Source organism: Atractosteus spatula, chromosome 8, assembly GCF_055471065.1.
Source record: "Atractosteus spatula isolate fAtrSpa1 chromosome 8, fAtrSpa1.hap1, whole genome shotgun sequence".
NCBI classification, from domain to species: domain Eukaryota; kingdom Metazoa; phylum Chordata; class Actinopteri; order Semionotiformes; family Lepisosteidae; genus Atractosteus; species Atractosteus spatula.
In genome coordinates, this window is record NC_142713.1 from 6936528 (window position 1) to 6963045 (window position 26518).

General features: G+C 39.3%; 1 protein-coding gene across 1 annotated transcript; it reads right to left on the reverse strand.

Moving 5' to 3' along the window:
* Positions 1-13103: 13103 nt before the first annotated feature.
* On the reverse strand, positions 13104-15909 carry LOC148829120 (arg8-vasotocin receptor-like). The gene is made up of 2 exons (XM_088923406.1): positions 14943-15909; positions 13104-13991 (listed from the first exon to the last, which is right to left on the reverse strand). The coding sequence occupies exons 1-2, from the start codon at positions 15907-15909 to the stop codon at positions 13699-13701; spliced, it is 1260 nt and encodes a 419-aa protein (XP_088779532.1). The 3' UTR covers positions 13104-13698.
* Positions 15910-26518: the final 10609 nt, after the last annotated feature.

The following is a 26518-nucleotide window of genomic DNA, read 5'->3' on the forward strand; positions in this document are numbered from 1 at the left end:
GCTTTATAAGCTTTCTATTACTTAAAAACTCTGCATTGACTTTCCTCAACATAAGATGGTATTTTGGTAACTTTAAGCTTCCATTCCATAGACCATCTGCCAACAATTTGCTCTGGGGAAGAGTAAAGTGCTCATTTAAAAAAGTAATGCAGATGAACTCAAATAACATGCAGTATACTGTAGGACTCTCAAACTCTCAAATGGTTGTCGTCGAAGATTCATGTTCTTCCAAGAATTTTGAGCTCACTCTGACCCTTTATTAAAGGGCCTAATAGAAAAACACTCTTCAATCCAGTATTCTGACAACTAATTATTCAAAAATTACCAGATTAGATCTAATTATGTAATTACTTAATGATTTATTCACGTATCAAGTTGATGTTTAATAAATTAGATGAAAGTTGTACTACGTTAGCCTGCCAAGTACTGAAATGCAGTATATAACCAAACCATTGTAGAATATAGCATAAGGAAACACAATATGAACAAAACGGTCATTTTCAATGATGGCTGTGTAATTTAACATGACATAGGAAAAAGCCCTTAACAACAACTTACCATTCAGGATTAATGAGTCACTAGAAAGGTTTGAAAACTTTTTTCTTGCTCACATTTGCATCTTTTTGTGTTAGTGGAAAATTATTGCGAAGAGGAAGAGTTTCTGTTTGACCTTTTCTGTAACTGGAAGGTCCAGCATACACATTTTAAAAGAACGTGTTTAGAAAGCAGTACATGCAGTGCTTTTAGAAAAATAAATAAATCTTTCAGACGCCCTGACGTAAACACAGATATTTTACTCCGTCCAGACACCTTTGACATTTGTCAGTACCAGCCCACAGCAGTGGTTTATAAAAGAGTTCACATACTTTCACAGTATTGTAAAACACGATTTAATGCTTAACACACATGGTAGAAATCATGTGGCTTTTTAGAAGTTCAGTTTGTCATCTTGACAAAACAGATAGAATTGTGGATCAGCAGAAATACAACAGTAGCTTATCGTGCTATTCCTCCCAGTAAGAAGCTCAAGCGAATTTTGCATTCCAGGATAACTGTACAAATCATATCCTTCTAAGACGTTTCATGTAAATTGATTTGTTTTCCAAAACTCACTTGGCACATCTGTGTAGTGATTGGATTTTTATGTCCATCCATTTTCTAACAACTTTATCCTACCAATACAACTATGCATGACAAATATGCACTACAAAGGGTTGTGGAAATGGCACAGAGGATTAGAGGATGTGATTTACCATCAATCGGTGAGATTCACACCATCCTTTGTCTCAGTAAAGCCCAATCCATCAATCAGGATCCCAACCATCCTGGACACAAACTGTTCTCCCCCTGCGGTCTGGGAAGCAATACTGCACTATTAAAGCATGGACCACAAGACCAGCATCTACCCTACTGCAGTACGCATCCTCAACAGCTAACTGCAATGCCTTCGACTCAATGTACATCTACACTATGCACTTTTGCATAGTCTATCATGTTTTTTCATTTCACTATTACATATTTATTGTTGTTGTTGTAACGTACTGTCTACATTGTGTGGTGTTGTCTGCTGTACTGTGTATGTCCCGAGAGATTAGCGCGATTAAGAATTCCAATGTACGTGTACATATGGTTACTACTTTCTCTCTCTGTCCTCTACTCTCTTTATCCAGTAAAAAATAAACAATGAAAGTCATGGATCATGGTGGAGCCAGAGCCTATCCCGGCAAGCAATAGGCGCAAGACAGGATACTCCCTGGATGGGATCTGTCCATCAGAGGACACACACTGCATACTGTAGCACCCCAGGAATTGAACCCAGGGCCCCAGCACTGTAAGATTGCCATGCTAATTACTGCACCCCCGTGGCACCCTCATGCCATGTTAAATACTTTCAGAGTGACTATTTAATTTCACTAGGAATGTCAACGCCCAAGATCAAAGCGTGATGAAGTACTATGGAGCGGATTTTTGGCTCAACCCGCTTGGCCGAGGGCCGACCTCCTGGCCATAGGACGAGGAGGCCAGGACCCCCACGCAGGGTGACCAAGGGGTTGCTGCAGAGGTGGAGTTGGAGTGGAGGTGGGATGCAAAAGTCGCACGCCAGGGTGAGAGATCTCGCGATGGTATTTATAGTTGTCATGATCGCTACTCCTCCTCTTAAGGGCGCTCCAGCTCTTCCTCGTTCTCTCCCATTACCTGCACCTGTTCCCTATTTCAGTTCCTCCTTAAAAGCCAGACGCAGACTTCACTCCTGGCTCCTCATTGAATTCCGCTTCGTGAGAGCCTGGGGTCCTGCTGCATCTGGCTCCGTCATGGTTTTAACCTTCTGTTCCTGATCCCCCCAGCCGGTCCCGACCTGGTTCATGGTTTTTATTCCCTCGGATGGATCTTCTGGCCTTGGACTTACTCTCCTGTCTTGGATTACTCATTTGGATTTCTTCATGGATTGTTCGCCCCGGACTCACTCCCCCTGGACACCTGCACCCCTTGGACACGCCCCCTGTCTCCATACCCTCTCCTGCATGACTTTTTCCCCAGTGTTTCCTCACAATTCCGGATCATGTCGTCTGCATAGGGCCCGGAAAGAACTGTTTCCTGACAATAGTGTTTGGTGGAGGAAGGATGAAGGGAGTGATTACTGATTACCGACGGCTGGGAACGATTGAGCGTAGTTGTTGTCATCCCTCCCTAACTTTTGTTATATAAACTCCATTCAGATAAGAGCAGATCTGAAGCTAATATGAAATGTTCGATGGAAAAATAAAATTCTCACATGCTACTGCTAAATCAAACGTGTATGTTCTTGCAGCCTTGATCCAATAATAATTCAAAGCACAGCTTGAAGAAAATGGTCAAAGAAAAGGGAATGCATCGTAGATCTTGTTAAAATAATTGAAGTCAGTTCTCGGTACTCTCTTTTTTAAATTGTGAAGAATAACAACATCTGTTCAAGACATGGATTCTATAGTTTTCGAAGAAGTGCAGACGTAGCTGGGAATAAGGGCTTTTTTTCCTTATTAATTTCATAATTCTTCATAGACTGCAGACATTAGGAAAACCTTACATGCCAACTTCAATGACTGATGGAAATCAATCTTGTTTATTTATTAATTTCTCTAAGGTGAATGAGACATTATTCTAGATATTCCTCTATGGAAATTTCCTGAAGTTTCTTCGTAAAATGTGGAAAAATTGAATACACAATAGAACAGTTTCTTAAATCAAGTGTCATCTTAATGCAATAACAGCAAAATGTTTTATAAATCAGGTGATATTAACATTTCCGAAGCCCTGTATTGCATAATTAAGAAATATACTGAATATACCTGTATTTATCTTTAACAATAAACATGGAATGAGTATTTATTGCACATATACTCCTGGATAGGACAGGAAATAGTTCACCATGGTAAATGGAGGCTGTCCTACCTTTTTTTAGACTCCAAAAACACCAATACTGTTAACCGTCAGCAAGCTGTGAGTAGTCAGAAAACCTTCCACATATTTGAAAAGCTCTATGTGAGAAAAGCACATGGGCTCCCAAAATATCAGTTTCAAGTTTAATTTGAGCTTTGATGGTGTGAAGGTTATTAATGCCAAAGATTATAATACAAATAGGTCATCTTTTCTCAAACAGCAGTGTGAATTTCAGAGAGAAGAACAAACAGTCCTTTTATTAGCTTTTTGAACAGTATCCAGCCTTAAACGCTAACTAACCATAACTAAGAATTGTAAATATTACTAATCAATTTCCTTCAGCAGTGTTATTTTACTCAAGAAGGTTTAATCTAAGGTTTTGGCAAGACCTACATGTTCACATTTGTGATCTGAAACTGCTGTTAAACTTTCACATATGCTAAACACATTTTACTGGAACTGCATCTGTGCCGAGAGTCCAATGTCATTCCCTTCCCCCATATTAGTGATTATTTTTATTACTTTTTTAAAAATTGTGTACTTGAAGACCATTATTTATTTAAGAAACAATCTCCTGGATGGATTAGAGCTGAGACGATTAACCAATAAAGACTGGAAAGATGATGTCTGGGTAAATTAGAGCCTGACATCCTACAGTATATGCAGTCAGTCATTTGGCAAAATCAATTGGTTGTTTTTTTTAAATTAAATGTCCATCTGAAAGTACCTTCCCATTATTCCACAATGCTTCTTCGGCAAATTTGATCCAGAGAGATTATAAAGTCTTCTTATGTTGTCAAAAGGATGACTTTTAACACAAAGAGATAAACTTCTCTCATTACATCTTAATTAGACCAATTGAACTCTTTGCCCTATAAAGTAAAGTAAAAGTCGAGCACTCTCCACTTTAAACTGTGTGGCTAAATTAAAAATAAGCCATTTTTGACAAACGTCTCCATGTTCATATTTTTTACTACAGTATATTCCGCAGTAATGATGCTCACTTGAGCTCCTTGAAAGACACATTCTTGTGGGTTTTACAAAGCAGCTCAAACTTCTCTGTGATCAAAGAGCTGGAAACAGTTGAAATCGAGACAAAGGGATTGTCTGACAATTAAGTCGATGTTTTGATTTAATCAAGTCATTTAAAGTTCAGGTATAATAAAAATCTGAGGACCCTATGGCTCTCCGGGATCAGGAATAAGCAGCACTGGTCTAATGTATAAAAGGTTTTTACAAAATATTATTATAATATTAGAATCCAATATAAGCAAAGCACTGTGATCTGGGACACATGTTTTGTATTTATACTGTACTCTTCTAGAGATTTGAAAAGTGGCTTCTCTGCATTCATGATTTATTCTGATGTTGATTTGGCTTTTATCATAGAAAGATATAGCCAGACATACAAAGAGATCTTTTAATGTCACCTAAGATTAATATCATTGTCTTACTAATTGATAGAAAGGAAAGAAAATCTTTTTTTTTTCATGTTGCAGTCAAGTATCCTGCAGTGCCAGTGTTAAACAATTACACTAATAGGCACATTACAGCATTGTGATTGTGTTTGTTTATGTTTTTAATTAATCTTTCTTCACTGATACAAATTTCAGAACAGCATTTAAAGCTTTTATGGTTGAATGTGTTATACTTCATACACACATAGAGGAAACACTTGTAGATGCTTTGAATAGTGAATATACTGTAAGCCAAGCCTTTTGTTCTTGTGTTCAAGAAGATAATTGTTTGAAATTGATTTATTTTTATGTGTTGTATGGCTCTAGGTATGTCAGTTTCGTTTCATTCTTGGTTAGCATGCTAACTAATCCATGATAATGTGTTGGACAACACTGAGGCAGTTATTTCCAAAAGCTGCTTTTCAAAACTTGCACCAGAAAGCTATAGTACAATGAGACCTGCTTTGAGTAGGATGACAATCAACCTCATACCCCACACCCACACCATTGCCATTTTCCAGTACATCTGAATTAGAGATGATTCTTCCAGTAAAGATAAGCCATTTGTCTTGTCACAGGCAGAAGAGAAATCAGGTTGTCTTTTTGCTACTTGTATGTGCACACTGATCTACTGTATATTAATCAGTTACATCATTTCCTATTCTGTACAAAGACAGGATTCTTGAGTAAAAAAACACATTCAGCTTTAGTCTGGTTCTTAGTTTATGCACCAGTAACAGTCATAGCAGAATGACTGTCACTTTTTAAGCCCTTACTCCTTTATTCCAGCATACTTTAGAGCTTATCCCTATCAGTTTAGGGATGATAAAAGACAGTGTACAGTGAAGTCCCATTCATGGGTAGATTTGAATATATGAAGGTACCTTTGTCCGGTATAAGAGAAAATCAACTGTACTCTCAGCTGAATCAATTTGGTCTTTGAAGACAACATACTATTGTTTAGCACTTTTGTTTCTGGGGCAAAAAGTTGACTACTTAACTCTTTAACTGTCACTGAGGGAAATAGGATTTAATAAATGTTGACTAATTTAGATGATGCTTGAACACAAATTTCTCAAGCAGAATAATGACACTCTATGTAGTGTTTGCCTACATAGTTCATAGTTTATAGTTTGATCATTGCTATTGAGGCTGCTTTAGGCTGCTACAAAGTTCCCAAATCTACATACAGTATACAGTACATGCTGTAAGCTTCATACAGGCTAACAGAGGTGTTAGTCTTGACCGAAAGAGGGATGCATATTTCAATGAACTTTACTGCAGATTTAATACTCTAATGAAAGTGCAGGAGTTACTGTTTTAATAATAGCCATGAGAGCCAGGATAAATTAACTCTAAAACAAACCTCGTGGAATTAGGCCACTAGAGTTTGAACTATTTAAAGCAATATTCGAGTTCGAATTCTTAATGGTCCCTAATTCTTATGCCTGTTTAAACTTCGCTTTATAAATGCACAAATAATGTGCATATGTTATGCAAGGAAGGCTGGAAGTATCGCTAAGGATACCAGTCATCCTGGTTTCTCATTTTTCTCCCCTCTTCCCTCTGGCAAGCGTTATAGGAGCGAAAAGGCACAAACTTCCAGGTTCAGAGACAGTTTCTTCCCACAAGATCATTTATGAGGTGCAATATGTTCCCTGATGTTACATATGTATACATTGCAAACTTCGATTTTTTCAATTAACTTGTGATCTGTTTAAAGAAAAAATGTTTCTTTTGTAATATGTTGACAGTGTAGATACATTTTAATTATGACAGGGCAATGAAAAACATGGATATTTAGTGAAACCATCTGATTTAGTGGAGCTCCCATTTGAAATGTACCTTTTAATACAATAATACAATGATTCATGTTTTGGATATTAAATTATATTTGGAATGAAAGCTAGTTTCAAGACAATAATTCATAGGAAACCAACTAACAGAAAAGCTCATCTTTGGCCTCTGGTTTCCATCCACAAACAGTGAAAAAACATTTGTCTGTGAGTTGATTTTTGACTCTACAATGATAAAGCTATAAATTCCCCATCAAAATATATGGAGATAGTTTTGTAAATGATAGGCAATTTTTTTAAAGAAACAGTGTTGTTCACATGAACGTTTGGTACAGGCCAATAAGAAAATGGGAGAGAATACCTTATTCACAAGTCTGTACTGTTAGAAATGAGTTCTGTCACCCACAGACATTGTCATATATTACAACTTCTTGTCATTTTTCAGAAGCAATCACTTAAAAGAAGTAAATATAACACTTCAAAATTTTATTTGCTCTCCCAGTAATGCTGTCTGTGCCAAACTGTGCTCTCTGTTCATTAATACATGGAGATAAAATTACTATAAATCAATGGCTATGATTTTTTATTTCTCTCAAGTTTAATACAAATGTAAAATGTGCCTTCCAAGTAAACCCACTGGATTTGTTGATCATTTTCTGCCTGTTATCTCATGAGAGTTACCAATTAGGGCGGGGCAATTTTCTCCACCTGTTGTTAATTTAGAAGTTGCATTGAAAGTGTATTATCATTATTCTACTCATGAATAATGCTAAGTGTTGTGCAGTGGGTTTATTTTCTTTTTTTGAAAATGACTATGGGCGTGATTCTAATAAAAGGGCAAGCTGGTGTTGTTTTTAAAGGATTGATTGTCCTTTTTGGCATAAATTAACATTTGCTTGTTAAAAACAAGGACATTGGTCCTTTGAGGTTTTTTTTTTTCTTTTTAGGGTAGGCCACAGGCATCCACAGCAATAAACTACAGTGTATTCAGAACAGACAATGAACTAAGTACTCTGGTGCAATTGTTATGTGCTGTAAAACTGAGAATAATTAAAAAGGTAATTTCATTTCAAAATTGAATTTAGAATTATTCAATTTTAAATTATTTCTTAAAAGTGAAAGCGAGTTGGTTAATTACTACACTAGCATCAAAGGAGAGAACATTTCATATATAGAAATTTCTAAATGTGACAAATATATTGTAACACTTACGGCCGACAGGTACTGTGTAAGAGCCGGCGTACCAGAGCAGGTGACGTCACCGCCCTTCCCTGTGATAGCAGGACTACAGCTAGTGGGCTCTAGAGAGATCTCTCTTTGGCTCACCGGGCTGGGTCCCTGCTGCGTGACACGGGAGTCCTGGGTTCGAGCCCCGGATGGTGCAGGGCCGACCTAATGCGGCAAGGGCGCCCGCCTGAGCCCCTGTTGCGTTACATTGGTGTCAGAAGCAGGGGGGGATAGCCCTTTGCCGGGGACGGCGATTTAAGCGGGGGAGAGTGTAACGCTTACGGCTGACAGGCACTGTGTAAGAGCCGGCGTACCAGAGCAGGTGACGTCACCGCCCTTCCCTGTGATAGCAGGACTACAGCTACTGGGCTTTAGAGAGATCTCTCTTTGGCTCACTGGGCTGGGTCCCTGCTGAGTGATGCGGGAGTCCCGGGTTTGAGCCCTGGACGGTGCGGGGCTGACCTAATGCGGCAAGGGCGCCCGCCTGAGCCCCCGTTGCGTTACAATATATTCAGGTGATCAGAAAAGTCACGAAGAGTGTGAGAATCTAGCACGGACCACAGTGAATAAGAAAAAAAACTGAGAACCAGTGAATAAGAGACAAGTATTCCAAATCAATGAGTTTGTAAAATCTTGACAGTAATGCCAAGATAAAGGTTGATTTCTGTCCCAATATCCAATATGTTTGATAGAAACGGGCCCATTAAAAAAGAAGACAGCCCTGTCATTGTGGTCAGGACATAAATCTTGAAATCTGATTGGTTTAATTAATGACTCCTGAATTAAACATCAAAAAAAAACAAATGAACTGGGATCCAATCACATCCTACCATGTCCTAAAGACCTTTAACTGGAAAGCCAGCTGAAGTCATGCCTGTGTAAGCTTCAAGGCACTGCAAGATTGTCAATTGCTTACCAATCCAAACAAAGATATATATACCGATGGAAAAAAGAAACGCAACACCTCCTCCTCCACACTGTGGCCCTCCCGTCTGCGTGGAACAGGCTGAAGAGTGACTCACACTTGAAGAGGACCTGATGCCACTGCTGACGAGTCCATCGCAGCCTCTGTCTAGCCCAAGCTAGTCGGGTGTGACATCTAGGAGGTGTGAGCAGAGGGCCTCTGACAGGTCGCCTTGCTCTAAGGCCAGCAGCATGATGCGGGCATTGTGTCTGCCGGCAGTTTCAGCAGCAGTGCGGGTGGTGGGTCTGAAACAATCTCTCAGATGGACCACTCTGATGTGTCCTTCCTCTTCTGGTGTGGTCACTCGAGTGCAACTGGATCTTGGACGGTCATCTGTCCTGCCAGTCTGCTGAGACCTTCTTTGCAGTCGGGACACAGTGGAACGGTTCACTCCATAGTGTCTGGCAACGCTGGCACATGACATGCCTGCCTGCAGCATGCCAATGTCTCTCTCCCTTGCTTCTGGTGACATTCGAGGCATTATGGAATGCACAGAAAACTGACAAAGTGTGGCCTTTTTCTCGCAGTGACCTACACTTTGTATTAAGGCCTTTTTAAAGGTGACCTGATCAGGCATTGTTCCACCTGGACCTCGTTGGGTAAAAGTGCACCTAACGAGCTTTCGTGTGATTGGCAAGCTGCAATGCCTCACTGCACAAGCTGTTTTGCTGGTCAGAGGGCTTAAAACAAATTGACAAATTTTGATGAAAGTACATAAGCTATAACTATAGTTTTCTCATTCCAGAAAATGTTGCGTTTCTTTTTTCCATCAGTATATAACAGAATTGATTTACTGTGTTTTAGTGGGAGTGAAATTAGGATCACAAATGTATTTTGATCAGTTTATTTTACATAGCATTCAACGGAGTTTACAAAAATAGGATTTGTAATCATATATGTCTAGAATGTAGGGGACTGAATTATAGGTATCAATAAGAAACAAGATGTCATCAGCGTGGTGCCGTCCCTCTCCATGGATTGAAGACCAGTCTACTGCAGGGTCAAGAAAATTGAACCAGTGCAATCAAGTCTGATTGAACATGTCTTTGGAAGATGGGCGATAACCAGAGTGAAAACCATGTATTGACATTCTATTCCACAAAAGCAAGAAGTAACACATACAGTAGTAATTCTGAGTGATACCCAAAGAGCAAGAAATTGACTTATCTTTGAAAACCTCCAGGACCTGTAGTGTGTACTGAAATTAGTATTTCTTTCAAGCCCTTCTCCTCTGGCACAAGCGAACAGCTTTCATATTTTCTCCTAGGGAGTCCGGTTATCTTTTGGCAGAATTAAAAGACAGTAGGGTTAAGACCGTTTCCGTGTCCAATTTTCTTGACTGTATTGGATTTTAGTCTGCAAAAACCTCATAATTCAATTCCAAAAGGGCGCAAATCCGATTGTGCTGTATTTGACATTTATGAACATAATGAAGCATGGTGAGACACTGAGAATTATCACTCCTTTAGGCCATTGTTATGTGTCAAAAAGATCTTACCCAAGTAATTTTCTGTATGGCATTTGTTTTTTAATTGGCCAATGATGTTTTTATTTCCCCGATGCTTTAAAGAGCACTGCAATCTCCTTCTCGTGGCTGCTGTGAAGCTTAAAATATTTTTATTGTTCTCTGTGTATGCTAACAAAATAAATATTAGAAAAACAAGCATCTTTCAAGAATGAGTAAAGTATGTATGAAGGTGCAGCCTCCAGCAAACGCATGTATGGTATTGGACCTTCATGGGCTGTCGAGTAACTCTTGAAGAGTAAAAACTCTGTCTCTGTACTTATAACTTGTCCTAGGCTGCATAAAACTGATCAAGAATTGAGGAAAATAACAAACATAGCCACAGTAAGAAAATACTTCAGTACACATAGCTCACACCCATAGTATGAATTGTGGATATTCTGCGCTTGTTTATTATTGAATGCTAATAAGATTTTCTAACTAACTCAAAAGATGATCACATGTATATTTAATTTAATGTCTGACATAAATCATCTTCCTAAGATAGCTACATTATACTGCTACACATATAGTCATTTAGGCACTATAAAATCTTCATTTTAAATCAATAGAAACATAACAGTATAGGCCCTGTCCATATAGAGTTTTTATTTTTGTCTTTAGATGCTTAAGATATTTCTCTTTTTTATTGCATACAAAGTCAAAGTAGATATCACCACAAAAAAAGTATGCACAACACTCCAGAACTTGTCAAAAACAAAACAATTTTACATTTGCTTGGAATAATAGTGCATTTTATATATTGTACAAATCCTAACTATTAATGCGGAGCTTTCCTTTTTAAAATGTTTTTGGTTACGCCAAAATTCATTACAATTGCCGAGCTATTCCGGCCTCATAATGAAAAGAGAGGAATATGACAGTTGTGTATCTACTGATATGCATAAAGTCTGTGTGTTTTTTCTAGTATGTTATGTACCTAAGAATGTTATTGCAAGTTGTTTTTGCAGATTTCTGATAGCTTTAGGAACATCATATGTGCACTAATATGTCGTTTAAAGAAATGTTAAATAAAAGCAACAAGAGAGAGCAAAAAAAATCTCTCCAGGTGTTTAGCAATGTGATTTTCTTAGATAATGTGTTGTTCATATAATAAGCAGCAAGTAAACACATGCAGAACAAAATGCACTGTTATCCCCTTGCTATAGTGACACTTTTTATTTGTCAATCTGTGGTGCTTAGATTTGAATACTCTGAGCTGTTTTCCATAAAGCCCCATTCTCCTCCTCCCATAAATTTTCTTTCCATCATTTCAATTTATTGGGGTAGCTGAAATGACATCTAGAACAATATTTAATGTTCAGATTGGATTTCAGTTACATCAGGCTACACAATAGACTAAAACACACCCAGCACATCAGTCCAGACGCTTATGCAGAGTAAGTGATTTTGCTTTATTTGAACTATGCCACATATAAAAAAAATATTTTCAGTATTCTCAGTTACCCTGGGTTTATGGCAATAAGAAGATTGATCTATTGAAAGATTGTATATTTTTGGAAATATTTTGCACACCATTGCTCTCTTAATGACCGACCAGCAACAAGCAAAATAATTTAAAACCTATTGTATTTAAAATGAGTAAATGAACTGCAATGAGATGTTAAGGAACATTTGCATGATCAAAGCCCCCACTTACATACAGCACAATAAGTACAGTAGGTATATTTGACTTTTGTATGGAGAGTTTTGTAAAGAAAAGTTATTATGATGCAAGATAATGGCCAGCTATATTCACTTGAATAAAATAAATCAATATAATGGAGTTTTGGGTGGAATGTTTGTAAAGGAAAGTTATTATGCTGAAAAATAATGGCCACTTATATTCACTCTGACAGACTAATTACTTTGCAAATGTGTTAAAACGACTTGACTTCCAGTTTCCAAGATTTGCCAAGACTCCGCATTCAGCAGAAGCCAAAACTTTTAATCTTGAGATCTGTTTAAAAGAACACATTAACCACACCTGCGAGTTTCTGGTTGTGCCGACAGTCTATTTTGAACTTTTGAAATGAAATATAATTAAAAATCCCTGTGACATTTTATTTAGATACTAGAAACAATATTGTTCCACGTTATTAAAGTGCTCGTTTGTCTTATACAACGCATTAGTACTTGATTCTTTCAGGACCAAACTTAACAGAATTGCAATTATTTAAGCAGCTAAGAAAAGTAAACTTACCATTACTTCAAGCAATTTCCCATATTTAAATTTAATATGCATTTGTATGTACTGTACTAATATAATCAAGAATACAACCTTTTTGACATTTTTCTCTATATACTATTTACCAAATACAATCAATAAATAGACTCTGGAAAAAGCAAATAATACTAATAACAAACCTATAAATATAACATGCTAGAAAACCACCATAACTCCCCAAAATGCTCCTCTACAAATGTACTTCATGTTCTCTGTGTCAGCGAACAACTAATTTGTTAACATGAGACACTGAAATAATTCTTCTGGACTTTTTCATACTCAAGTAGAACAGGAAATGTTTTGTAATGTTGCTCTGCCTATCTAGTAATGTTTGACAGTTTGTGAAGCATTGTTTTGGGGTTGGAAGTACACTTTTGTAAAAAAAAATTCCTATCAAATATGATGTGGAAGAAAGGACCTTCTGTGGTGTATCATTTGCTCCCACAGGTTAGCCATAAATAATCACGCACACACAGTTTCTCACCAAAACCAAAAATAAAACCATGCATACTTTTTAGCTGGTCCACACGCATGCAAACACTCAAACACAGTCAGCAATACTGACCAGCTCATGTGTGCGTTTTACTAATTAGCCAAGGGTGCAAGGTCGAAATTTAAAACATATATAAAATACGTGCATATTGTCTTCATCACAGATAAAGCAGAGCCAAACCAATGAGACCAAACAGGCTTCATATGTACAACTGTTATGGAGATAATGGTCCAGTCCCTTATCTGATTCATATAATACTACGTGTGAAATCTAATAGGAATGAAATGAACGCGGAGAAAAAAAGATAAAGAGGTTTAACAGCTAGTGCTGCTTAGCTTTAAAATATTGCACTTGTTGCTCACTTATTCTTAATATGTTTAATATTTTATTTTGTATGTCGTTTTTGCTGTTGGAGTATTATACTACTGAATGAACAAACTCTGTAGGTTGTACAGTAGGTCGGCTTGTGCAATACAACCTCAGCTTGTAACCGTCGGGTGACCGATAGCTGAAGTAAAGCTTTCTAAAAAAATAATAAAATTTCTTCTTGCGCCGTTAAAATTCGAAACTGATACATCAAAAATGAAATAAATAGATTAAATCGGAGTCAGATTTAGGATTCCACTGGAATGGACCTGTAGGATTTGGGAGAATTGTCGTAGTCTTTCCAGGTCCCCACACTGCATGTCGGACTCCGGTTATTGATTCTGGTTAAAAGGGTGTTTCTCCTGAGGCTGCTGTCTGAATCCTCCTTCCTGAACTTCTGCTGTAGCCTCTGACAGCAGGGGAAGCACAAGGCGAAGTCTTGCAAGAGGTGTCCGCTGAAAATCATGTAAATCCACGGATTGCAGCAGCTGTTCAGGCTGGCCAGCAGCGCAGACAGCGTCACCGCGGTGTTCTCCGATTCTAGGAGGGGAGAAAAAGCGAGCAATGGCTCATTACTGAGACCGAACTCAAGTCTTTGCTTAATCTTATGTCTGACATATGTAACACACACGTAAAGAAAAATACAGTCACCAGTGCGAGAGTTACAAATACAGTAACAACCTACTCATATTCGTACATTGGCACTCGTTTTACCTCATGTTTATTTAACCTTCTGGTATATACTAACGAAAATATAGATGATCTTTATTCAAGTCTTTTGGGTTAAGTATAGAAGTACATTCATTTCATTAACACGTCTTTAACGAGCTCCTTCTTAGCCTACATGTTTCGCAGTCGAGCCGAATTTATCCTTTTAAAAGCCGTTTTAAACTACTGCACGGAACACAATATGTTTTTTTAAAACTTTCAACACGCTCCAAACTTATATTAAGCAATTTATAAACATAAGGAATATGGACATTTCGAAAAGTCTCCAGAGTTTACCCCGCCAAAAGAAAAGTTTCTAAGAAAAATATTGGGGTATTATTATTATTATTATTTCTATACATATAACGTCTGTACTGTATATGCTACTCTAAAACTGTTGATATACTGTATGCGTATATATACGCAGATATATAGGCAGATTGTGTTGATACGTTTTTAATTTATTTTTGCATTTAAGAATTAAGGAAGCCAAGAGAAACTAATGTCGTTTACATTTCTCATGTCTTCAAAGTTTTCTAATATTCTGAAGACACCTCAGAAGCACTGAATCATAGCGCCCAAACATTGCGTGTCTGTGGATTGTGGAACAGTAAGAAGTATGACACGATTTTAGGAAACAGCGCCTGCAAGCATTTGACAATTAATTGTAATTTACTAGCCCGTTCATAAAATGATTTGTTCAGAGGTTGCAATCTGCTTTTCATTTCTACGATGCAGTGCTTTACAGAAAAGAAATATCAATACGCTAAATTAAGCACGTACCGTCCCAAGAGAAGTTTTCATCCCAGACAGACCACATCTGCACAATGAAAAAAGGAGCCCAGCAGACGACGTAAGCCAAGACAATCACAAAAGTCATTTTCACCGTCCTCAGTTTGGCTCTGGAAATGGTGCTGACGCTGCTCACGGAGGACCGGGCAATTAGACCGTTTTTGGACGCAGTTTCCCCGACGTGCTTTTTGGTTTTATACCTGATGTTCTTCCAGATGCTGTGGCAGATGAAACCGTAGCAGACCACTAGTATGACAACCGGGATGAGGAAGATCCCGACCGTTATCCAGGTGATATACGCCTTGATGCCCCAGGGCTTGATGAAGTGCGCCCAGCAATCGTAGACGTCCGACCCGTTTTTAATTTCGCTCAGAGAAAATATGAAATATTGCGGCGTGCTGAGCACCAGGCTGCATATCCATGTGCCGATGATCATAATGTAAGATCTCTGGGTAGGCTGCTGCAGTGTCTTCAGCGGGTGGCAGATAGCGATGTAGCGGTCGACGGTCATCATGACCATCATGTAGGTGGAGGCAAACATACCTAGGACTTGCAGGTGCTTCACAATTCTGCAGAGGGAGTCCGGCCCGGAGAAGCGGAAGGTGATCTCCCAGCACAGTTGGGGCAGGACTTGGAAAAACGCGACTACGAGATCGGCCAAGCTGAGGTGCTTGATGAAGAGGTGCATCCTGGACATCTTTTTCTTCGTCCTGTACAGGGCCAGCAGGACGCTCAAATTCCCGATCACGGCCACGACGAAGGTGATGCTTAGAACTGTAATCTCGATTTTGGCCACGTCTTCGTTTCTGCCGAAAGGGTCGCTGGCGTTGCTTGAGGAACTGGCGTTGCCGGCGCCTGCAATGGAGCCGTCGGTTGCGCTCAGACCCAAGGACTGATTCTCGTCGGTAAAATTCCTCATGGCCCCCGAGTAGAACAGCACATTTACGGGGAAGTGCATGACAGCCTCGCCCCGTCCTCGCCTCTCCTCCCAGCAACTCAAGTGGAGAGGAGCGGAGCTCTGTTGCTCTCCAGTTACTTTCCAAGATGCGCGAAGCCGGCCGCCTACTAACTCAACAGATGGAGTGATGTTTGAACTGGAAAGCTGAAGAGACGTTTTTAAAGAGGTTCGCGTTTCATTAATCATCGACAAATTGCTATCAACCAAGCCCACTTCGTCTACGCCAGCCGTTAGTCACGCCGCATCACTGAAAATAACCCACTCCCACCAGCCCAGGTCAATAAATATATGCGATAAACTTTTCAAGAAATATTTATCGAATACTGAGCAGTTGTGATAAAGAAAAAAACAGCTGTGATGTATGTATTGAAAGAGATGATGATCATGGGGGGTGTACTTTGAAATGTTTTTTATTATTATTTTATTTATTATTACACTATCTTTTAAGGATATTTTGGAGGTTAAAGAATGTCGTTTTTAGATGTTACATAAAGCTACACATTTAAACGTAACTTCTGGATTCTTAACTATTTGCAGTATTATAGAATACATGGAGTTTTGATCTAAAATCAAAACCCCAATTTGGTGAAAAACGCATATCCTGAGCGGAGTTACTGCAATAGTGCTTTCTGAATAAGCAGAAAAGATTTTAGTTTTTTTTTAATAAGGAGTTCGGTAAAGTGGGTTTATTACTCAGTTTACACTATATGTAAATAGTCGAAAAATCGTTTTATTTGATTTCTTAAGCACTAAATATTTTCATTGTGTTAGGATTACATTTACAGTATGCCACTTGACAGGAATCACAAACTAGGTTTGGGGCATGCTTTTCGGAACTGCTCAATGAGTTTAGTCAGACGGATAGGGATCTACAAATATCAGATTTTCCGAAGCCATCAAAAACGTGGCGGCGAGTATACAGTATTTACATAACGCAGTTCTAAGCGGAACCAGTTTTGCAGATGTTCCATTTCAACCAATTGAGAATTGTGATCGAAAGTGTTCATATTGGCAACTCGAAAAGAAAAATCCATATGGAACCCGTGTTCAAAAGCACAGAGGATTTTCCGCATTGAAATGAATAAATCTTATGTTAACCCGTCTGTTAAAACATCAGATTAACATACGGTGATGTTGCTCTAGAATTACCTACATAATGCTTGCGCGTAGTTTATTTCAGCGGAGTTTTCCAGTATGTCATATATTTTACAGTTAATACAACCAAAACGACGTCTTCCCATAGTTAGAAAAAAAAACAGATAATTTAGGGCTCATTAAAAAGGACGAAATACGGCAGTTTCATTCATTATTCAAACTTTTCGAAATCAAGCTATAGGATATATTCGGGATAACATCTTTGTTAGTGTCAGTTACTTTTCTGCCTAATGAGATGTTCTTAGGCACTAGCAATTCACTCGCTGAAACAAAATTACCCAGGAATAGTTTCGGATGTCAAGAGTAAGAAGAGAAACTCAAAAACTCATTTATAGCACACTATCGTTGTGAATTCCTACGCACAGCGCAGAATTAGGGAACAATACAAAACGTTAATTAATGTACAGGTATGTGTACTTTCCAATTCGTTTTTGGTCTAAAATAGTGCGTTTTATTTTTAAGACCTATTGTCAAAAAGTTGAATAAAATAAAGGGACATATTCTGAGCAGTACTTAACAACAGTATATATTATGTGGCTTACAAAAAGGAGTTGCTCTTTTCTTTTCCTAATTACAAATGAAATTCACGGGGCCCAAGTTAAAGATTTCTACAAATTGTATAAGCTGCTGCTACTTTTTAAGACTGTAAAAAATCTAGCCAGGCACTCCTTTGAAGATCACTTCGTTTTGCAGAAAAGTAATTTTTAAAATCACATACCATCAAAAACATATACTGTATATTGCACTGGTGCTGCATTCAATATCTTGAACATTTCAAGAAACCACAGAACTGCATGTTTAACCAGCATGAATTGTTTTGTCGGTTTGTGGAGAAATTAGAAATGCTCATCTCTCCACAGAAAGGTGGTGTCAAAGAGTCTATTTTTTTCCCATTTGCGACACGAACAAGTTGCTTTCCAGTCAAGCACCTGTCCTGCATTTAATTATAATCCAAAGCGACTGAAGGTACAGAACATGATGTTCATAGGACGTGATTACACTGTTTATTTTGAGAAGCAAAGGAAAATGAAACTCAAAATAGACGCAACAGGGGAAAGGCTGAAAGCTTGGAAGGCTTTAGTAAGGTTTCCAAGGGGCAGTGTGCTAGGAAGAAAATCATCTCGAAAAGAAACAAGAGAATTTGTCAAACAATACTCCCCTGTTCCTTCACTTTTGGTGTAACCATTAAAACCTCTCACTGGGGATACAAAGTGAGCTCTGTCATTCTCATGTTGCGTCTTGAGAGCTGGATCATCCAACCCACTAAAGGTGTCAAGAATCCCCCAGTAGACTTGTATAACTCCTTAAACTGTTACCTTATTTGGCTTAATTTGGTTTGCAGCCAGGTAAAATACATAACACAATACACAATACATTTAAGACAACATGAACCCATTAACAAATAAGAACAATGATAATAATTCCTTACACTTATTGTACATAGCACTTTTCTGGACACTCCACTCAGAGCTCTTTACAGGTAATGGGGATCCCCTCCACCACCACCAGTGTGCAGCCCCCACCTGGATGTTGCAACGGCAGCCATAGTGCACCAGAACGCTCACCACACATCAGCTATCAGTGGGGAGGAGAGCAGAGTAATGAACCCAGTTCATTGAGGAGCTCACACCATGATTAGTAAAGTCCAGGCAAAACATTGGCCAGGACAGCAGTAGAGAAACACCCTGGGATTTTTACTGACTACAGAGAGTCAGGACCTCAGTTTAACATCTCATCCGAAGGACAGCGCCTTTTTACAGTATGGTGTCCCCGTCACTATACTGGGGCATTAGGAACCACACAGACCACAGGGTGAGTACTACTTACTGGCCCACTAACACCTCTTCAAGCAGCAACCTTAGTTTTTCCCAGGAGGTCTCCCATCCAGGTCCTGACCAGGCTTACGCCTGCTGAGCTTCAGTGGGTTTCCAGTTGTGAGTTGCAGGGTGATATGGCTTCTGCCCGAATAATGAGAGAGAAAATAAATATATTGTAACGCTTACGGCCGACAGGCACTGTGTAAGAGCCGGCGTACCAGAGCAGGTGACGTCACCGCCCTTCCCTGTGATAGCAGGACTACAGCTACTGGGCTGTGGAGAGATCTCTCTTTAGCTCACCGGGCTGGGTCCCCACTGAGTGACGCGGGAGTCCCGGGTTCGAGCCCCCGACAGTGGGGGGCCGACCTAATGCGGCAAGGGTGCCCGCCTGAGCCCCCGTTGCGTTACAATATACATTAAATAAAGTAAAATATACAGTCGATTGTCCAAATGTAGCAGGTAGATTGCTGTGGGAATAATAAAGATGACGTGGGTCTATTGCTCTTGAATCTAAGCAGTCAAAATCGATACCCAGATGGAAGGAGCTCAGATTCGCTGTGCAAGGGGTGGTCATGACAGTCAGTGATTATATTGGACTCTGCGCTGTTTGCTTACCGTAAATGTCTGAAAGCTGTAGCTGTTGTTCTAGCTACCTTCACAGTCCTGATCAGTCGGTTTTTATTGCATGTCTTAAGGGTACCTAACCAGGCTACCACATTAACAAATGTCCTTCATAGGAGTTAGGGTTAATTGGTCAGGCTCTCTGTAACCTGCAGGCATGCTGTGACGTCAAATAATGAATGGCTCAGCACATTTGTGTTAGAGGAGCATGTCCACATGTCTCAGTCTCTCCCAGTAGGCACTGGAACAATTCCCAGATGGCTAATATCACATTACTAAGACAAAATTTCAATCCAGTCAAAGAATATGGCACTAGGTACCGGCACTGAGACCAATTATATTGTAGGTGGTTACCTCTCATCAGAGTTGTGATAGAAATGATCAGCCAGCCAGAGGCATACAATTTAATTTTCATTTTTTAACCTTTTGGCTTTGAAACCCCTATTTAGAACCCAAGAGCTCATATTCTGGGGGGGTACAATATTTCAAAGATCATTTCATTGACTAAGTTTGTGTAACCACACAGGTGTCTCAAAAATAGTAACTGGAAACTAGCGTAGAGTTAATAAAACTTGAAATAACACTCGAACATCTGTGCAATTGGCGTCTTTTGCCTTGTTTTTTTTCTGCCTTAATCACAAGGAATACATGAAGAAAGAACTTCAGAGAAAGCATGGAAATTGGGAAATGGGTAATTGAAGGGACACATCACTTTGTGAACTTCCTAATAACTCTCTCTAATATACATCTATACTGTACATGTTTACTAGAAATGTCTAACAGAGTCTGAAAAATAAAACTCACGGACGTACTGTGACTAACTCATAGGCCAAGCCAGCCTTGGCTATTAAGTTTTATTTTTTTTCAGTGTCTATGCCTTTTAGAAATCACCAGTTCTGACTGTGGGCCAATGTATGTACTACTCATCGAAAAACAGAATGAACAATGCCTAAAATGTTTTGAAGTGGTACTATATTGCATTTCATAAGTAGCTTGACTTTTTTTACTGTGTATTTTGTAAATTGAAACTATAAGCCAATGTGAGTTTTAACATCAGATGACCTTTGAAAAATATGGATATTAAACAAATGGGAACATGAGGAGATTTTTATATTTATTTATTTTTATATTTATGAGGATGTTTATATTGATTGTTTTTCCGAATAACTTTTTATGGACATGTTACTGCAGCACTCATCTGTGTAGTGTTGTGTAAAAGTATTAGATATCTTACACACAGACATAAGTTACAATATACAGTACTGTATGTACAGAATATCCTGTATAATAAGCTTGTTATTAGCTTTCACAATTCAATCAAAAGCTCTCTTAGCACTGTCTGCTACTGTACAAATTTGACTACTATTGATTCTGCTTAGATTTGGTCAGAAGATACCAAGCATTTTAGCATTTTTTCCTTTCTATACATTTCTAAAGTTAAAAAGAATACTCTAATTTTTTAACTACAAAATACAATTCAGCCTTGACTGTTAAAAGAAAATTGTTACAATTTCAGTAGAAATGAACAGTGCAAAATATCTAATCTTATTTGCTACCTTTTGCTCAGCACTGCATGTCTAAAATTGACTATAATACTTCATGTCCAGTATAACTTTCAGAGAAACTAGATCAGACACCTCAAAGATATTCACCACAAGACTGCATTCATTGCATGTGTCATGTTACAAAAGTTAAAGTTTAGTGTTGCATAATGAAATAGTAATTTCATTGATTTTCTTGTTTTTTTTTTAAAGTTTGTTAAGCTCTATATCCCCTAGTTTGGAATTGGAAATTTTGTAGTTGGCTGAACGCATTGCTATAGCCTTTCGTCCACAAGGAAAGATAGAAGATGGACAACATACATCTGAGAGAGGAGCACTGTTAGGCCATCCACTTATTTTCTCGTTGTAAGCCCATAACTCAAATTGTAGAGCTGCGTCAAAGAGCAGTCACTGGCAATACCAGAAGCACACTGGTACAGTTAACAGAGGACAGGAGTCTCTGTTGAGCCCTGCTCATCTCAGTCATTACATGAGAAAAGCGTTGCTGCATTCTTTCAATCTCCAGATCTCACTCTAGATACAGTACCTCCCTCACTGTGACAATATGCACACAACTTTCTGAAACCACTTACAATGTTGTAGCTGGCTTATCTGCGGGTGGAATGGTGGCTCTGTGGCTAAGGATCTGTGCTTGTGGCTAGAAGGTTGCTGGTTCAAATCCTGTGGCCGGCAGAGGAATCCTACTCCATTGGGCCCCTAAGCAAGGCCCTTAACCCCAGCTGCTCCAGGAGTGCTATATACTGTAAATGGCTGATCCTGCACTCTGACCCCAAGCTTCTCCCTCTCTGTTCGTGTGTCTCATGGAGAGCATGCTGGGGTATGCAAAAACACAAGTTCTCTAATGCAAGAAATTGTATATGGCTAATAAAGTGATCTTGTCTCTCTCTCTCTCTCTCTCTTATAAAAGGAATTATAACATAAGTTATAATAGAAATTTGGGAGATCCTAATTTGCACACTTACCACTTGGATACACATTTAAACCTCACACCTGGGACTTCTGGGATCTCCCTTGCATTCAACCCCCTTCCGATCTGCACTGGCACCTTAGCTCATTCCTCACAATAGCGAGGAGGGGTTTGGACAGTCTGTCCAGCTGCCATTAACTTAGCTAGATGGGCCTTGCCTATATACATGTACGTACTGTATACTGTATGTATATACATATTCGGCTTTCTCTCACATCCATTAGGATCTAACTGAACAAATGAATTATTTGTAATAGACCTGAACCATCTCTCACTCGAAAGTTGACTGGTCATCATTCACACTATATCCCCCTTCTCTCTAGCCCCCAACCCTGAACAGAAATGAACCGCCCTCAAAGTCTTCCGAGTCCATGTTGTTGTTTCAGTGGAATGAACAAGTCGAGAGTCAGACAAGTGGAGAAGGAGGAATGAACAGGTGAACTTCCTGTTCTTGCCATTGTCTGGGCGTGTGGACCAGCTGCAATGAGAATCAAGGATTACAAACTGACCGTGAATGGAGGTTAGGGGAGTCTCCCTCTTGTGGTAAGTACAGCCACAGTCTGCAAGCCACAGATTCCAGATTGGATCTCTGGACACAGTCTGCATTGTGATCAAATCTCCTTTTTCTGATTGATCCACTTAGGACCCTCCAGATGTAATGTAGTTTTAGAATTTGTAAGGCAACATAGGCAGTGTAAGTAAACGCACTACATATTGCAATTGGAACACATTTTGGAGAGCTAACACTTTTAAACTGATAGTCTGCTATCGGTTTTGCATAAGATAAGAGAAAGTAGATTAGAATTGTTATTTTCTGCAGTCAATTTCTGCAGATTTTATGGGGACATTTACAAGGAAATAGGTCAGTAAATAAAAGTGGCATAAAACGTCTTTGCACTGAAAATAACTACTATGTGACATTTTGTCTGACTCTTTCAAATTCGCACAGTATATTAAAAGTGACTAGCTGGCATATTCCCGGATAGCATTGTGGTGAGGTGTTTGTATCATGTGTTTGGCAGCACACAGCATGAACTTGGAGAGCCTATAAAGCAGGTTCATACTGTGTGTACTCAAGTTATAAACGCTTGATTGGGTGTTAGAGCATAATACTTGCCTATCTTAATTGCATTCCAGCAAACACACTCACTGTCTTCAAAACCGCAGCAGGTTTTCTTATGTTTCAAAGATTCAAACTGCAACAAGGTCCACATTCGGAAACTCAAAATTCAGTTGGCAAAAACCGAACTGTGTTTTCTAGCACAAATGAGTAACGTTTCTGGTTGAAGGTACTGTGTTTTATGATTCCGTGAGGACCTTTAAGGTCTTTAGGGTGTCTGGTTCAAAATTGTAACTGGCTTGAAAATAATTGCTTTTACAGCTATAAAAAATAAGATACATTTGAGAAGTTCATTTCTTGGGATTGTCATGTCATTTGCCAAACCACTTCGAAGCCTGAGGCTATCCAGCTAGCAACAAGCACAAGGAGGGGTACACCCTGGATGGGGTGCCAGTCCATCGCAGGGCAAGTGCAAGCCAATCATACATGGGGACAATTTGGAGGCCACGGTAAAGGCCGAGGGGGGGGAAATTTGGCCCGGACTCCAGGATAACTCCCTACTCTTATCGAGAAATGCCCGGGGATCTTTTATAACCACTGAGAATCAGGACCTCGGTTTAACGTCTCATCCAAAAGACAACGCCCACTACAGTATAGTGTCCCCACCACTATACCAGGGCATTTGGACCCACACAGACCACAGGGTGGGCACCCCCTGCTGGTCCCACTAACACCACTTCCAGCAGCAACCAAAGCTTCCCAGGAGGTCTCCCTTCCAGGTACTGACCAGGCTCAATATTGCTTAGCCTCAGTGGGTAGCCTGTTGAGAGCTGCAGGGTGATATGGCGGCTGGGGTTTATCATTCCAAATAGTTCAGGTGGGTATCTGCGTCAGCATGCGTAGGCTGCAAAGGACCAAGTAATAGGTTTATTCCATGCTGAAAAAAAGAAGAAAGAGAACACAACGTTTCGGCCGTGGAGCCTTCTTCAGGTGTGAGAGAGACAGGGCAGTAGGCAAAGGTAAAGTAGTGGGAGAACAAAGGCTGGGAGGGAGGAGGAGTGAGAGGCGGGAGCAGGGGACAGAAAGAGAGGCCAATCAAGAGGTGTGAAGTCAGAATGGGTGCAGAGAGATGTGAAATGAAACTTCCAATGAATGGAGAAAATTTAAAAGAACAGTAGTCTGTCGTTAAGAGAAGGGAGAATGTGTGATCCTAGCTGCAGAATAATTTTGGTTTCGGTGGTCTTTCTGATGTATGAGTTCGGAAAACCGTCTTTGAGAACACAGACAGAGAGATTAGAGTGGTCGTGGCCGTCAGAGGTGAAATGAGAAACAATGGGCTTGGAGAGATCTTTAATCTTCACAGCCCTGACGTGTTCTCTGAAGGCTACTAAAAATGCGAATCAGTAAAATCTTTTGTTAAGATAATATTTTAATTTACTTCACAATGTTCACCAGCTGTCCGAACCCTGGGGATATTCTACATTTTTGCTTTTTTCTTTTTGTTGTGTCCAACAACAACAACAACAAAAAAACATTTTGTAGTACATGCTTGCCTCTTTGATATGTTTATCATTGCTGCCTTGCAGTGTTGGGGCACTGGGATCAATTCCTGGCACTAGGGTGCTATCTGTGTGGAGTCTGCATGTTCTCCTTGCGTTCCCATGGGTTTCTATGGGTGCTCTGGTGTCTTCCCTCAATCTAAAAATACTGGTAGAGTAAATGACTTCTGGGAAAAATTGACAGTTGGTGTGATAAACTGGTGTTCCAACCAGGGTATACCCTGCTTTGTGCCCGTTGCTTGTGGGGATAGGCCCCAGCTCCCCCACGATTCTGAATTAGAGGATGCAGTTAAAAAAAGGGATGGATGGAAGATTTTAGGATCAATTTATTATTATGCTCAGTAAAATTGTTTAGATGCTTCCTGCTGTGTAAGGTGAGTATAATATACAAATGGGCAATTTTCATACTTATAAATTATGGTGTAGAAATATCTTAAGGAATAAATAAGATGTACTGTACTAATTTTAGCCATTAAAAATTCAATCGAGTAGATAATACTGTTTGACATTTACTTTGACATGCACGTTCTATTGTAAATTGCTGCGATTATCACAGAATGACTACAAGGAAACTGTATCATTAAATCATGACATGTTTTATCTGCAATAATTGTCAAAACAGGAAAGTGAAGTAATTATTTCTAAAGTTGAACTTGCAATAATGTTTACCTATAGTTTGATAGAACATGTCCATTGATATGATCATTAGGCTTGTGTTTTTTTTCCATATTGATGTGATGCATTATTTCCTTGTTATTGTCCTCAGCTCGGTTTGTAATTACCAGGCAAAAAAAAAACAACATTTAAATTATTACTCTGTGCAGATTCACAGTGGAAAACTCATAGTCAAGTGTTGCTTAAAAGGTCCTTCAGTATCAGTAAGTTAGAGGCTGACTGACAGACTCTTTTTGCTTTTGTAGTGCACTGAATCCATTCAAGGTTATCCCAAATGGCAGCGCAGACTAACAGCTGACATTGATGTGTGGCATTTTCAAAATTATGTTGTTAATGTCAAAGCAAATATGTCTACTCTATTAAATATTTCTGCCTGAAATGTGAAAAAACAGAGACATAACACCAGAGTATTAAAACAGTCTAGAGAAAGAGCAAGACACTGGCTCCTCAACTGAAAATAACCTAAAATAAAAAATAATGTCTTAAGACTGTAGTTTGTTCAACAATACTATACAAAGGACAACAGCTTTCAGTCTGATCTTGTAAGAGCTCAGAAGTTAAACAAGGCTGGTCCTGGTCAGTATGGGGTTGGCTGACCTGCAAGTTAAACCAATTTGCTGCTGTACAGTGGTGCTGGTGGCTCCTTAGATAATATTTTTCCTGGACCTGAATTGCCCCAGTTTAGTTCAGTTTAATTCAAATCAATAAAGTATCAAAGTCCCTCTAGTTAGACAAAGTCACTCTAGTTAGACTGAGAAAGCCATTTGTATACAACCTGACTTAAACAACATTACCTGTAAAACTGTAAAAGGTGAATAATTTCTTATGACATCATGTGCACAACCGAAAGCATACTAGCATACTAGTGAAGCAAACAGACGTAAAAGGCAAAGCTGTTCGAATTGTGAAAGAGATACAGTATAAAGATTTGTTTAAGATCTCTTCAGCCGACATTTCACGTTTGGCATGCAGCTGTTTTGAACTGTACAGCTCCGAGGAAAGGACAGCAGTCATAAAAAGAAGAAGAGTGCCTGGTAAGAGGTCACGGAGGGGGCATTGATTTATCCCATCAGTCACAGTGCAGAATGAGACGAGGTGCCTCCTCCACAGGGGAACTGGCAGCCTGTCACTGTCCAGAACAAGCCCTTTTTTTCCAGCTGGCATCCTGCTGCTCTGCTTTTTTCACCTTCTGA

Coding starts and splice junctions, on each gene's coding strand:
- LOC148829120 (XM_088923406.1), bottom strand. CDS start 15,909: ATGCACTTCCCCGTAAATGTGCTGTTCTACTCGGGGGCCATGAGGAAT. Junction 13,992..14,942: donor TGAAAACTTCTCTTGGGACG/GTACGTGCTTAA, acceptor CTCCCCTCCTAG/AATCGGAGAACACCGCGGTG.